The 15,548-nt window shown below is 39.1% G+C and overlaps 1 protein-coding gene across 1 annotated transcript in view; it reads right to left on the bottom strand.

The window, feature by feature from the left end:
- Positions 1-14,611, bottom strand: part of PTPRZ1 (protein tyrosine phosphatase receptor type Z1) — a 120,409-nt gene extending 105,798 nt beyond the window's left edge. The window contains exon 1 of the mRNA XM_070947947.1: positions 14,474-14,611. Within this exon, the coding sequence (XP_070804048.1) occupies positions 14,474-14,534 (61 nt within the window). The 5' untranslated portion in view covers positions 14,535-14,611. The remainder of the gene's footprint in view (positions 1-14,473) is intronic.
- Positions 14,612-15,548: the final 937 nt, after the last annotated feature.

Genomic DNA, 15,548 nt, shown 5'->3' on the forward strand with positions numbered 1-15,548 from the left:
AAAATGGCAGAGGTTGAAGATCAGGGCCCACAATTATTTATGTATTTATTTATTAAAGCAATTTCTATGCAGCCTACTCATCAGACTCAAGACAACTTTTAATATTAAAATGTTAATATTATATAATAAACAAACAATAAACACTATCAAACTATTCACATTAGGCTTCATTACTATTGCTATTGGTCTTCTCATTGTTCCTGTCATCCATCTCCTCCCACTTGTGACTGCATGACTGTAACTTTGTTGCTTGTATCCTTGCAATTTATATTGATATTGATGTTTTCCTAGTATGATTTGATTGCTTATTGTACAGTATGACTGTCACTGGGTGTTGTGCCTTGTGATTCTTGATGAGTGTATCTTGTCTTTTTATGTACACTGAGAGCATATGCACCAAAGACAAATTCCTTGTGTGGCCAATAAAGAATTCTATTCTATTCTAAAATGTAATATAAATAAATTTAAATATATACCACCTTCCAGTTTATAGTCTTTATCTATAAATATTCTACTAAATAGATTGTTTATGTATTTATTGTTTTAAAAAATTAGATGGCTGCTCAACTCACTCATGGTGACTACAAGAGCGACTTACAGAAATAAAACCCACAAATACGTAACTCAATAAACACCCCCCCCCCCGGGGCAACAGTGAAACAAACCACTTGCAAATTCCCTGAAGGATGAAAGAATAAGGGTTAGTGTGACTTCTGAGAACAAGCAGTGCTACAGATAAGTATCTACCAGTCATCAGTCTCAAGATTTCTCAATGTATAGCTAGATAACATAGGGTAACCTCATTTTATTTAGAGAAGTTGTCCCAGGAGTAAAAAGGGCACAAGCTGTAAAAAGTGTTGTAGTTAGCATCAGCATCTTGAATTGAATGTGACTTAGCACAATCAGTCCTGTTCCAGGAACTTAGGTATTAATCTATCAAATCATATACTACCAGCTAATAAGAGGACAGCTTCCAAATCATTTTCATGGGTAGCCTCCTTAAAACAGACAAATGGTTACAATGCCATTATTGCAGCATTGTTGTTGTTCAGTTGCTAAGTTGTGTCCGACTCTTTGTGATCACATGGACCACAGCACACCAGGCTCCCCTGTCCTCCCGTCTTTTGAGGTTTGCCTAAATTCATGTTTATTGAATTGATGACATTATCTAACCATCTTATCCTCTGCCATCCCCTTCTCCTTTTGCTTCAATTAACCTATCTGCAAAAAACTTAAGTCAATTTTATATTTGATAACATCTAGAGAATTGGGCTACTATATGAAATGCAGTGGCAACTTATCACCCTAAACTTTAATCTTAGTTCATTCTATCTCTATATTCTTTTTTCTTTATGCATTATGATTTCCCCCCTAATATAACCATAACTCTTCTTTCTTCAAATCCCATCTCTAATGCTTTCTCTTAGCATTTACTACTATGTAATATTTTTTCTTGCCCTATTTCTGCATATGTCTTCTAATCAATAATTTTCCTTGTTAAAGCACAGCAGCACTTAATATGAAAACTTCTAGGAAGTGAATTCTTCAGAGATTTATCTATCAGTTATTTGATAGCTTCCAACTAAGCAGAGAACTCATTGTCTTCAACAACACATTTCGGCCCAGATAACCATGCTTTTTAAACGCATCTCTTATCTTACCTCTTAAGATAATTAACTCAATTTAATAATTTTAATTGTAGATGTCTACTACAAGATAAAATAGCAAAGCTATAAATGGTATTTCCAAATCAACTTTATTCATGTCAGGGTGTTCAGGCATCAGTGATTTCTTATTGCAATCTTTTTTGTATTTTTTTAACTAAAAGGAAAAAATAAAGAAATAATAGCTGGTATATTTTGATGGTACAATGAGAAGGTATCAATTTTAAGGTATGTGCATGTGTATTTGCTTGTTTAATTAATTTATAGGCTGCCCCACTCTATCATGACTCTGAATAGAATAAAGTATAAGACAATTTAAAACAATACCAATTAAAAAGCATATCTCTGGAAAAAATACCAAAATTCTGACAAACCCCACAAGAGGTCCATCACTCACGATAACCCAAGAGAAAGGACCAGTTTTAAGGGTTCATTTGAATAAGATAAGAGTGGTGGATGGCGTATAAATCTTGGCGAAAGCTGTATCATTCCAAAGGGCAGGAACTAACAGAGAAGGCCCATTTCCCAAGTTCCATCATATAACACTATTTAATCTATGGACCCACAGCATGCTGATTCTGCCAGATTGTATAAAATGACTAGAAACTATGGGGGACAGACAGTTCCTTGGACCTGTGCCATGAATGGATCTGTAGATGAAAACCTGCACCATGAATTGCATCCAGAAGCCTATGGTAACTAGTGTGGCTCATAGAGAAAAGGTGTTATATGAACATATTATGGTATGCTTATCACTGCCTGTGTTTCTGTATTCTGGGCCACCTACAGCTTCTATAATATTCAAGAGTAGCTCCATGTGGAGTGCAAGGCATTCATCGAAAACACAACGTGACCAAAGTATGAGTGACTTTCTAAGAGGGTACTTCAATAGTGAACTGATGATAACTGGCCACAAAGAAAAGAAATTACAGCAGCCTCCTATAGATATTAAACAGGAGCTGTTTGCTGGTCCCTGATTGAAATAAAGAACTTGAACTGAAGAAAGGAAGGTGAGAGCACTGAGCCCTAAGGCAATTCATAGAGAGGATCCTGGCTTGATCTCTCCCTCATGCAATCAATCAACATTAGCTTGATCTGACCACAGAGGAAGGAAGATAAGGACTGAATACCATGATCCCTACCTCTAATCCCTGTAGGTGGTCCAGAATGATACCATGTTAAATAGTATTGAAAACCACGTTTTTCCCAGATTCTTGTCCCAGTTCCAGCAGATATCATCAGCAAGCACAAACAATGCTGTATCAGTGCCATTTCCCAGTTTGCAATCTGAGTGAAAGTAATCTAGATAATCCATATTTTCTAGGTCTGTAAACCAACTATCTTTTCAACAACCTTCCTTAAGAAGGCAAGATCAGACACTGCATAAATTTTCTCCAAGACTGTCAAGTCCAGTGAGGAGAAAGCATACCATTTTCTATCGGTATATTATAAATCTTTCTCTCAGTAAACTATATATTATCACATGGGTTCAATCACATATCATTCCCCCAGACAGTCTTTACCAAACAGGAAGAATATGGAACTAATAAGCAAATCACTGCATTACCAGATCTGAAGATCCTGTCCACTTCATCAGAATTACTGGCTCAAATAACTATACGAAAACATGCTTCTAATACATTAGTATGACCTACTCAAATGGAGTCCAACTCCAAGCAAACTCTGAGTGATTTTGTCTACCGTAGGCTGAAAATGTTCCTCACAGTGGCCATCCAAATACTTCTGTGTTATGTCCCTTCCCAGCAAGATAAAGTCATTTTAAATATGGTCTCTGGATGTCTAGCAGCAGATACATAATGGTAGAAAAATGTGTTTTGCTATTCTTATTGTTACAACATAATCCCTAATATGAGTTTGGTCAAATTCATTGTTCATCTTCCTCCAGTAATACTCCAGACATCTATTCTGGCATTTCATCTCTTGACATTCCTCAGAAAACCAAGGAGCATCTTAGGAACAACGAACAATAAGAGGTTGCATAGGAGCAATCTGAGTCAACACCCACATCACTTGCCTATTCCAAACAGTAACCTAGGCCTTGGGGGAAAAGCCTAAGCTCCTTCTGAAATCATTATCTACTTGGCGCTATTAGTCACATGGGTGGATCACTCTAATAAATCTTATCTTCTGCAGGGTCAATGTTGGGAAATGCCCAGCCAGGTAGGGAGGAGGGATCAAGCAGGGAATTAGCCTTGAATTGTTGTACAGCTGCAAGAGATCCAGGACTAACACAAACACACATATATATACACACACACCAACTCCATGGAATCTTAACTCCCTGTGTTTCCAAGGGAAAGCAAACAGTCTGGGGAGATTCCTGTATTATAGAGAGAATACAATAAAGTAGTTAGGTTGAATCCTACACATGAGGATCCTGTCACTTGTACCTGTCAGTCAGAGGCAGCACCAGGCAGTCAAACAGCCATTAGAAAATGATCTGATTGTGGTAATTCATTGATATTTTACATTCTTAGATCACATCACAATTGTCTCAAGGCAAAATGCAAACCCCAGTCCATGGTTGTCATGGTGGACATGAATTACTGGGTTGTCCCAGACTGTATGTCACCTAGAAGTAGTTTAAAGTACCCAAGAATCATAAACGTTGGGAACGTGACTCTTAACTAGACAATGTAATCTAGCAATTTAGGCAGAGATGTCACTGCAGCAATGACAAAATCCAACTGCTTCTTAAAACCCAACTTGAACCACAATGTCTCATATCCAATTATTTGCAAAGTAGATCCTCTAAAAGCCATAATAATTCCCACCTGCCTCATTGTGTCCTGGGCTTGCAAATGTGCAAAACATGAAAAATATCCCCAAGAGGGAAACTTTCTTCCCTGAGCTCCTCCGTGTTTCAGTTATAATACCAGGTTGGTAGTCTCATAATCAGATTATGAATGAGAATTGTCTTATCTTATACTCAACTAAAATTCAATAAAAGCAGCTGGAGACCACAATAAGTAAGGATTTGATGACCTGGTTACAGGAATAAATACTAGAGGACAGGACTGGACAGTTCTGAGCCACAGGTCCTGCTTCCTCTCAAGCCGGTCACCCTCATCTTCCCATCATATCTCCCTTGGTGAAACTGCTTTCCTTCTCCTCTTTCCCCCTAGTTCCTCCCACCCTCACTCTCAAACCCATCTGATCAGTGGTGGGATTCAGCCACTTCGCACCACTTTGGGAGAACCGGTTGTTAACTTTCTGAGCAGTTGGTGAACTGGTTGTTGGAAGAAATCATTAGGGCAGAGAACCGGTTGTTAAAGTATTTGAATCCCACCACTGCATCTGATCACCCTGGAAGGTGTGCCATCACTATGAAATGTTGACATAATGATCATTATTGTCATCATAAGACTCAACAGTATCTAAAATATACCTCTAGGTACATGTGAATCAGTGGTGGGTTGCCCCCGGTTCACACCGGTTCTATAAAACTGGTAGTAAAACCAGCGGGAGGCTCTGCCCACTGACCCCAATGTCATCAGAACACTTCTGAGCATGCTCAGAAGCTTCTGTGCATGTGAAGAGCGCGTGCATGTATGAGTGAAGCAAATGCGCGCGTATGGCCCCGTTGCGAACCGGTAGTAAAGGTAAGTAGAATCCACTCCTGATGTGAATATAAATCCACTTCATACACTGACTCAATATTGCAGCTAACAAACAGCTTGGCTATTACAATTTAATTCTGCATACCAATATGTGATGCATGTTCTTTAAACCAGTACCCCGAAAGGTACACATTAACAAAGCAAACCTATCTTCAGTGTTATGCATGTGAGCAATCTTGCTGCCACAGAAACCCCTAATAAGCTTACCTGAATAGAACCAAATAATTACATTGCACAACCTAATTCATGTTGGGCTCAAAGCTAGAACAATTCCACAGGCTATACTATTACATTTGTGCAATAGTTCCACCACACCTAAATCTCACTGCCTCTTAACCAGTATGACACACCACAATTGATTGTGTTTTCATTCTAAAAACACTTTGGATTTATATATATATTGCTATATAGAAAACTGGCCAATGCCATTTGCTTATGCATTTTTTAAATCAGTAAGTTTAAATTAAAATTTAAACAACAACAAAAATGAAGGTGATATGTGAAAGATTTATTTATTTATTTATTTATTTATTTATTTATTTATTTATTTATTTATTTATTTATTTATTTGTTCGATTTATATGCCGCCCTTTTCCGGAGACTCAGGGCGGCTTACAATGCGTTAAGCAATAGCCTTCATACTTTTGTATATACCTGCTTAGTAGGGCTTTTTGGCCCCCCCAAGCGGTGTTCTATTTTATACAAAGTCAGCTTATTGCCCCCACAAACAGGGTCCTCATTTCACCTACCTCGAAAGGATGGAAGGCTGAGTCAACCTTGAGCCTGGTGAGATTTGAACTTGCAGTAATTGCAGGCAGCTGGTGTTACTTAACAATGCTTTAGTCTTCTGCGCCATCAAGGCTCCAAGATAACAGAGAGGGTCTTGTAAACATTGTAAACACCAGCCTTTTTCAAAATGGATGTTTTAGAACTACAATTCCTAGATTTTCCACCACAACTGAAGAGTACCAGATCGATAATTTATATATATATAAGCATTGTTAAGTAACACCAGCTGCCTGCAATTACTGCAAGTTCAAATCTCACCAGGCTCAAGGTTGACTCAGCCTTCCATCCGTGTGTGTGTGTGTGTGTGTGTGTGTGTGTGTGTGTGTGTGTGTGTGTGTATACACACACACACACACACACACACACACACATATATGCAAAAAATTAAAATCTCGGGTGTTTTCCCACGTCATTATAAATAAGTTGGTTAAAATATTTAAAATCCTAGTTAAAATCCCAGCGAAAACTTAAGAAGACATATACATATATATATATATATATATATATATATATATATATATATATATATATATATATATATGTGTGTGTGTGTGTGTGTGTGTGTGTGTGTGTGTGTGTGTATATATGTGTGTGTGTATATGTATGTATGTATGTATGTGTGTGTGTGTATATATATATATATATATATATATATATATATATGCAAGGTTTAGTATATTATAAACGACATTAGAATTTTATATATTCTTGTAAGGTGTCCCAAAATTTTGGAATGGCACCATATGTATGCATAAACAAAAAACCAATTAGGATTAAAAACTTATCTGGACTAAGCCCTATCATTATTTACTTTTGGAAAATATTTTATACTAAGATTTCAGATTGTAACATGCAGCATCACCTTGGGAAAAATAAAATGTCACTAGAAAAATATGTATATATGTATACACACACACATACATACATATATGTCTTCTTAAGTTTTCGCGGGTGTGTGTATGTAAAAAGTTAAAATCTCGGGTGTTTTCCCGCGTCATTATAAGTTTGTTAGTTAAAATGTTTAAAATCCTGGCTTAGATCACAGCTCAGAATCCTCTAAATTCCCAAACAAAAACCTTTTTAAGGTTTTTCAAAAACTCTGGCTGAAATCCTAACCAACACTTTAAGGTTAGGCAACGTTTCAACAAGCTCTCTACCTTGTCATCTTCTGGCCTTTATTATCAGTTTAGAAGCTGTGGGTCATGCTTCATTATACTAGCTGCAGCCTGAATGCATATTAATGGTCCAGTTTTCTCTGGCTCCCTATTACCAACTGACAACTGCAAAGAGGTAAGAATTCTAGTAGGCATCACAGCACCACTGGTTGCCTGTTGAGATCTTAGCATATCTTCTGGCTTGGTTCTCTCTCTCTCCCTATTGCTAGCTATCAACTGCAAAGAGGAAAGATTCTGAGGCAAGTCTTGGTGTATTTGGGTCTTCTCCCGTGTAAGATTGAGAGCACTTTGGCAAAGTTTCGGCAGAATCTCATCTGCCATCATCAGGCTTATGCAAGGGGTCTTCTGCAGCAACTGCCGTTACTACAAATAGTAACAGCAGTTGCTGCAGAAGACCCCTTGCATAAGCCTGATGATGGCAGATGAGATTCTGCCGAAACATTGCCGAAGTGTTCTCAATCTTACACGGGAGAAGACTCAAATACACCAAGACTTGCATACCTGTACCCATGAAAATCTACGAATATATATATATATATATATTCTGAAGTTTTCGCGGGTGTTTGTATGTAGGTCTTTGGTTATTTGGGTTTTCTCCCGCGTAAAATTGGAGGTTTCTTGGTAACGTTTCGACGAAGTCTTATTCGTCATCTTCAGGCTGGTGTCTTCAGCTTCGTGCTTCTAGGAGCAATCTAGGAGCAACATTGCTCCTAGAAGCGTGAAGCCGAAGACACCAGCCTGAAGATGACGAATAAGACTTCGTCGAAACGTTACCAAGAAACCTCCAATTTTACGCGGGAGAAAACCCGAATAACCAAAGACCTACATATATATATATATATATATATATATCACACTACTTAAAGAAATAATAAGATGAGAGAGAGAAAGCAGAAAGAGAAAAATCTTCCCTTCTACTATGTCCTTAGGATCTTCTGCAATGAAGGATAGAGGGTTCTCTGATATGTCATGATTAATTAAAAAAAAGAAATGACAGTTGAAATTAAATAAGTGCTTAGGATGCATCTTCAATCTCATTATTCTGAAATAATCCTATTAGTGTATTTCAGTTATTCAATGAAAATGATCTGCCTTCTTTTTCACATATTTTTCAATAGTGCTGTATTTTGTCTATAGTACCTCTAAAATAGAAAAGGATTTATGTCTACTCTCAAAAAAGAAAAAAAAACCCTGTTATAAATATTGTAAAATGTAGCAGTTTCCTTGGACAAATAGCTCTTGCTGAGTAGTAGTTTTATTAATCAAAGCTTTATCATCTTTTCCAAGATACTTTTGTTTCCTCAGGCAAAAATATCCTGGTATCTCCCAATAGACCCTTGCCTTAATGAGAAAAATAGTTGATAAGGATAATTAGTTCATTAACGAAAATATGAGTCAAATTGGAAAAGTTTAAAAAGTACAAAAAGTTGCAAAGAATAAACCTCTTTGACGCTCTTCTATTAGAGATCAGATTTCCAGGGATTGAATCACCCTGTTTCAAGAGGAATTGAAATTGTCAGCAAAAGAGCTGAACCATTTCACCCTTAAGTTCCTAATTAAAGCAGGCAGCCACAGTGGGAACTGACCATTTAAATGACAAGTAGAAGAAAAGAAGGAAACAAGAGTTGCTAAGATGATATTACTCAAATTAATTACTTCACAGTAATTCTACAGTTCTCAGTGGAACTCATTGCCCAGAAAAATAATGCAAGGATGCCAAAATACCATTTAAGCTATTTTCAATTCTCTTGCAGTGTGTAGGTCTAAACAGGCTCAAAACCAACACTTTGGCACATGGTATTGATTGCTGTAAACTATCCAACTACTTTGAAGAATAAAGAAAAGTGAGAGAGCATCAACTGATTATGGTATCAATTCAATATTGTTTCTTTTAAATAGCCTATATATTGCCACAAATACATGCAAATAATCTGCCATCTTTCTTGGATTGTGTTTTGTATGGTTCACTGACTATTTATGTTGTTTTCCATATTTGGATTTTGTTCACCACCAGAGTTGTTTTGGTTTGGGGGGTTCACTATATAAATTTAAATAAGTAAAATATTAATTGATGGAAATGCTCCTATATGATGAATATTAACATGAGACTACTTCTGTTCCTCTACATAGTAGCTGTATACTATTTTAATCTATCTTTTATCTTCTTCACATTTTAAAATAAGATTTAAGTAATCCAGGACTTCCTAAAGCCTTGAAGAAAGGTCACGATATTGGGGCTGGAAAAAATTATCCGGGCAACTAAGAGATAGGTTAAGAGTTCTCTACATATCTTTACTTCCACCTAGTGATCATCCAGATTTTTGCAGCCAAGATTAGGCAGCCCTAGTTTAGAGAATATATCATGTTATACCAGGGGTCCCCAACTCCCGTTCTGTGGCCCAGTGCTGGGCTGTAGCACATTCAGAACTGGGCTGTGGAAGTGGGGGGCAAGTGTGCATTTGTGAAAGTGGCACATGCATGCGAAACCATTCCCTTCCCCCTCTCCCCGCCACCACCACTGGTCCACAGAGATGGAATGGTTGGAGACCGATGTGTTATACAAATGACTGTAGATTTAAGGCCTTTGAATATGATCTCAAAACTATAACACCATTTATAGCATTTTTGCATTTTTGTTTTACTCTCTGGCCTGATCTATGCTTTGCCAGGGTTATCAATCAAAGGCGTCTCTTGTCACCTATGTAATGTGGTTGTCCAATATTAATATTGGCTCCAGGAATTCCTAAGTGTTCAGTCTAATCTCCCAGAAGAAATGCATCCCAATCCTGATCAGACCTATTTTTCAAATTCCCAAATCAAGCCATATTCTTGAATTCTATTCAGTTCAGTTTCTTCTCTTTACAGCCTAAAGTCATGCAGAGCAGAAGAGAATCCAAAACTAGTACATTCATATATTTAAATTAAATAAGAAATTAATATAGGACTTTGTGTCGGAATCCCAACTTCAGGCATTCAGGATGCTACAATGGTTGTAAGTGTGAAAAATGGCCATAAGTCACTTTTCTCAGTGCCGTTGTAATTTCCAACGGTCACTAAATAAAATGTTGTAAATCAAGGACTATTTGTAATTCATCCTCCTAACTTTCTGGAAAACTCTAGGAAGCCCATCTTGTTGCACATTAATATCACAGGAAAGTAGATAACTAGTCAAGGGAAGCAACTTATCCAGATAAACAATAAGAGTGTACAGTGCTTAGATTCAATTCCAGAATGATGCATAAACATAGCACATATATCAGCAAATCTTTAAATTAGCTGTATTTTCTTCCAGGAATGTATGCCAGCTACAGAGGCCAGCTACATCTTGAGAAAAGACACAGGTGCTTTAAAGAATTGCAAACAGGTGCCACTTTTATGCCCTTAAGTACTTCAAAGAACCTTTTGTAATGTGAATGTGAAGTACACAGTCCTAAGAAATCAGATTACATGGCGCATTAAACTCATCAAGAGTACCACTTCTCAAAATGGCATCAAACCAAGTATACATCTAAGCAATTTTATATACACACACACAGCTCAAGGTGTTCATAATGTAATCAGATGGCATTAGTTATTTGGCCAGAGCTACCAATGGCTGCATCCTCTGGCCGATAGTTAATACAAGCTCTGGTATCCTGTGGTACCTGCTAGATATGGTCAGCTCTCTTGGAGCTTGGTGAAGGTTTTCTGGGCTAGATGACTCTGGCCTATTCTTGGGCAATTCTGAAGCATCCAGACTAGAAGCATTTCATCCAGCATTTTATTTCATTCATTTCATTCACAGAAGCTTAAAAGGAACCTGCTCCCTCAACCTTGTTCAAAACCATCTGAATTGCTTTGTTGAGATGAATCAGACACACATGACAATTCATGAAATGAATCTCATCATCTTCATGACAAAAATTACTTGGTATCTACTCTATATTGCTTATACTTTGACTGATCAGATTCATCCTTAGATGTGTCCAATAGTCACTCAAGTTCCATCACCTGCAACAATTCTGTATACTTTTATGCACCATAGACCCAGGAACAAAGATATGCCGGAGGAAAACATTATTTCCTGTCTATACCAGGTTGCATTAGGGTAGCCAGCCAAGTTCAAGAGAGGACACCCAGTTAGATCTACCATACTTAAGATCTGGACCAGCCAAATTTACAGTATATCCTGCCCTGTTCAATGAGTTTGATTTAACAATAATCCTTCACCTGGCAATATTCCATTCATGGCATGGACACTACTCTGGAATTGATATAAATTGGATTTCAATAAAGGAGAATATTTGTAGTTCAGGGTTGAAATGAGTGGTCCTTGGTCCTACAATTGATGATGTTACCTAGTTTGGGTAATGAAACATCTGATATAAAGCAACCAAACTCAGAGAGCATCAAGGACCCCTCGAAGATTATTTCTCACTGTGATAGGAATGAGATTAAGGAATGAGATAACTTGCTTCATGGGCATTCTGTGAAATGGACTGGTAAAAGATGAAGAAACCAAGAAATCCACAAAAGCCTAAGCTGTTCCTTTCAAGGAAGACCGCTTCAGTATGAAGTCCTGAAATCCACCAATGCCTTGAGTGTCTCCAATATTATATTCAAGATTACCCAAGCCAGCTCAGTTAGGTTTTCCATTATGCAGTCAATACACCAGTGGAATTCCTGGCTTCACCTGACATTGCACACAAATATCATACTCTTAATGAGTGAAAGGGCCTGAAAAGGAGATGAAAGACCTAAGGACTCTAGCAACCTCCAAGTGATTGCAATTCATGTATAGAATATTCTCTAGCAGCAGATATATCCTAGGAGACTTACCTTATCTGAACAGACTGTTTTTTTTTCCAATCAATTACTCAATCACAAATCATGAAAAGGTCCCCTAAATGCTTCTTTTTTCAGCTCCTTTTATGAAGTTGTAAGGAGCATGATTTTTAGTTGCAATACACGTAGCCAGTTTAAATTATGGTGGTGCCAGGGTTAGGGTTAGTACATGCCAAACACAAATATGATTATTACTGTTATTGCTATAGACCTAATACAGTAGATTTTATCGGATTTTTAATAAATCTATTAAAGTTTAATGATATAGCTATCCAAAATGTGTCTTGTTAGAAATCACAGCTCGTAACAATCCTTTCAACTTTCCAAATGAATTGTAATAATTTGTATAATAATTATGTCAATACATTCATATCTGAGAACAATTCCTTAACTTGGAAAGCAAAATGTCTACTCAACAAACTCCACAATAAATTATCCTTGTCCAATAATTTATTATTTTTATGGTTCTTTCAGCACATATCTGAAAACAATGATGTGTCATCCATAGGAAAGCAACTAGACAATGGCCAACATTATACCCTCCGTATAAATTAAAAGTTTTGTTCAAACCAATATCATTCTAGTTTGTATCCCAAATCAAATTAGCACTTCCCACCCCACTTCAACAAGGTAACCTTGTTGAAAATATTCAAGAAAAAGAATCAGTACTTCATTATAGAATGATATCTTGTGTCTTTATGCAATTGATATTAAAAATGTAAATGCTTGTTTAAGGTGTAATAAATTCAAGTTGTTCCTCATTTAAAGAATCAGTTTCAGCAACTGGAGAAATGTTACTCATCTAAACTGAATTCTATTCACATTGAACAAATATGACTTTAGTTAAGATTTTTTCTGCCAATCTGCATATTTTGACACTCATTTATTTTTTGTTCAACTTATTAATATCTAGCACCATGATTGGAAGAATTCAGTTAAAACAATAATGACTACCAAAGCATTAAAAAATATTATATCACTCATCCAATTCTACTGGAGACTCTACTTAATAAACTCAGTTGCAAATTAAGTCTTTTTAGCAGACTTTGAAATCGGAATGCAAATTAATTTGGTGTATGAAATAATGATATACAGAATTTTTTCGCCTAGTTGAAATAGGATACTAATTGTCGTGGTGCAGAGAGGTTTAATATACTAAAAGGATGTTTACCCATTGGGTAAAGAATAGAGATTAATGTTTTTTGTGGTAAAAGTGGACTTGAATATAAATTATTGCACCATATCATTACTTTCAGTAAATATTAATAATATAATGTACAATAGGCTAAAGAAAAATCCAATGCTAGCTTGTCAACATGTAACACTTGTAAACTGATCGGTGTAATATGATTCCTATTGTAACTAGTATTAATTACAAAGGAGAAAAGGCACTGTTCGATTCAATACTTTCAACTGAATCTGATTATGCAAGTTGCAGTGTTAAAAAAAAACCCGGTATTTGAATAAGTAAGTGATGGCAGCACTTAGATTAGTAATGAATTGTTTTGCAACTGTGAGCTATCTATGTAATACATTTCACCCGCTCCCTCCCTTGCATTCCACTTCGAACTACATTGGAGGAAAGAGCCACTGATTTCAAAAGAAAGAGGTTTCACATCCAGGGCTAACTGCCTGAACATGTAACACAATGTAATACTCAGGACACTGTACAGACAGGTTGATGCCTGTTGTCAACACCCATGCTTGGACTGTAGGCGATTTCTTATTCCCCATCTCATTCTCTTTTTTAGGTCAAATGTGCAGATGTTCACCTAAATGTTTCATTTTGCCAGGGAGAATGGCTGAAACGGATTTCCTCTGCTCTCTCTCTCTCTCTCTCTCTCTCTCTCCCCCCCCCCCCGCCGATTTCATGGCAATGCCACTGATCTGTATGAAATCCTACTGGATGTGGCAGAGAGGAAAGAATGCAAGGAGGAAGCTTCTTCATATCTACCGATCTGCTGGTAAATGGGAAGCTATACTTTCCTACACTCCGGTAAACAGAAGCAGGGGGAGAGCAGCTTTCAAGAAACGTCCCTTCCTTTGAAGAAACTCCCTTCCTCCCCCTCTCCAATATGAGGCCACCACAATCGGCGAAAAGGAGAGAAAGAAGAGCAGGTGCATCCCACGCCCACCGGCCAACGGGGCTCCTTCCTCACTCCAGGCACGGCACCCCCAGGAGCGCCTTCTTTCTTAAGTTTTGGTCCCGGCGCCTAGGAGGAGGTGGGGAAGGGAAGGGAAGGGAAGAAAACCGAGAGAGGGAGACCATTCCCAGCCTCGTCGACGGCGCGGTGTGCAAGTAAGGCAAGAGAATGGGACAGACTGAGGCGCCAAGGCAAAGTTGGCCGCACCGACGCCATGCAAAGCGGCCCTCACTCACCTATTGGGCAGAGGCAGAAGAGCTGGACGGAAAGAAGCAACAAATGCCGAAGGAGGCGCATTTCCAACCGGTCCTCCTGAGGGTTTGCCTCTTTCTTCCAAGTAGCCTCCTTTGCTCCTTATTCCCCGCCGGTAAGCCGCCTTTTCTCTCGCCGGGGGAAAAAGGCTCGCCGGGGCTGAAAGGCTGCAGGGCTGGGGGATAATTAAGTCCCGTTAGCGAGGAGCTGCGAGAGAATCCAGCTCGGGCTGAGCGGCCAAGCGCATCTCGGAGCGCCTTCCCCCAGCCTCCTGGCAGCCCAAGGCGCTCGGCGAGAGGAGAGCGGAGAGCGGAGAGCGGAGCGCAGCGGAGGAGCGGGCGCCGGCTCTGGGATCGTCGGCGCGTGCGGGAGAAATGCACGGGCCCGAGCACGAGCGTGACAAGACGCGCGCTCCCGGTGGGGCAGGAGCGCCCGCCTCAGCCGAGCTCGGGCAGCCGCCAAGCTGGGAGGAGCGGCGGCGTGGAGTGGGCTGAGGCGCGGGGGGCAGTCGGGGGTGTGAGGATGGGGTAGTGGGAGGGGAGGGTCGCGCGCCCATGGCGGAGGAGGCGAGGGAAAGAGGGCGAGCGCCTTCAATCCTGCAGCCGAAGCATCCTTAGTTGCGGGGGGGGGGGCTGCTCGTGGTTGGGATGCCTTTTTCAAGCTTGCTCTGCTCCCTGGTCTCCAAAAATAAGGTCAAGAAGGTGGGGGAGGGAGGCAGCCTTTCGTACAGATGATTGTTTAAAGGTTTAGTGTGCCCGCGGGAAAAGAAATTAAAGAAATGACGGAGGGGGTGGGGAGAGGGAGGGAAATCGTACATTATCTCCCCCCCACCCTCCTCCCGGCAGAAAAAAAATGAACTGGTGGTGGTCTCTGTCTCCCAGTAGCGGCCTCCGTCAATGGCCACACCAAATCGTCACAAAAGCCAGTGGGGGTGACAAAAATATCGGTAGGCATTCCATTACGTTGCTATTCCTGCTGTTGCCACCAAAATACAAAAGGAAGAAATGCAATGGTTGCAGGCACATTCCCTTCCTGTCCCTCGCCTTCCCCATATAGTGA

The sequence above is a fragment of the Pituophis catenifer genome, unplaced genomic scaffold (genome assembly GCF_029215685.1).
Source record: "Pituophis catenifer annectens isolate HBS135680 unplaced genomic scaffold, rPitCat1.0.hap2 SCAF_7, whole genome shotgun sequence".
In the NCBI taxonomy this organism is placed as follows: Eukaryota; Metazoa; Chordata; class Lepidosauria; order Squamata; family Colubridae; genus Pituophis; species Pituophis catenifer.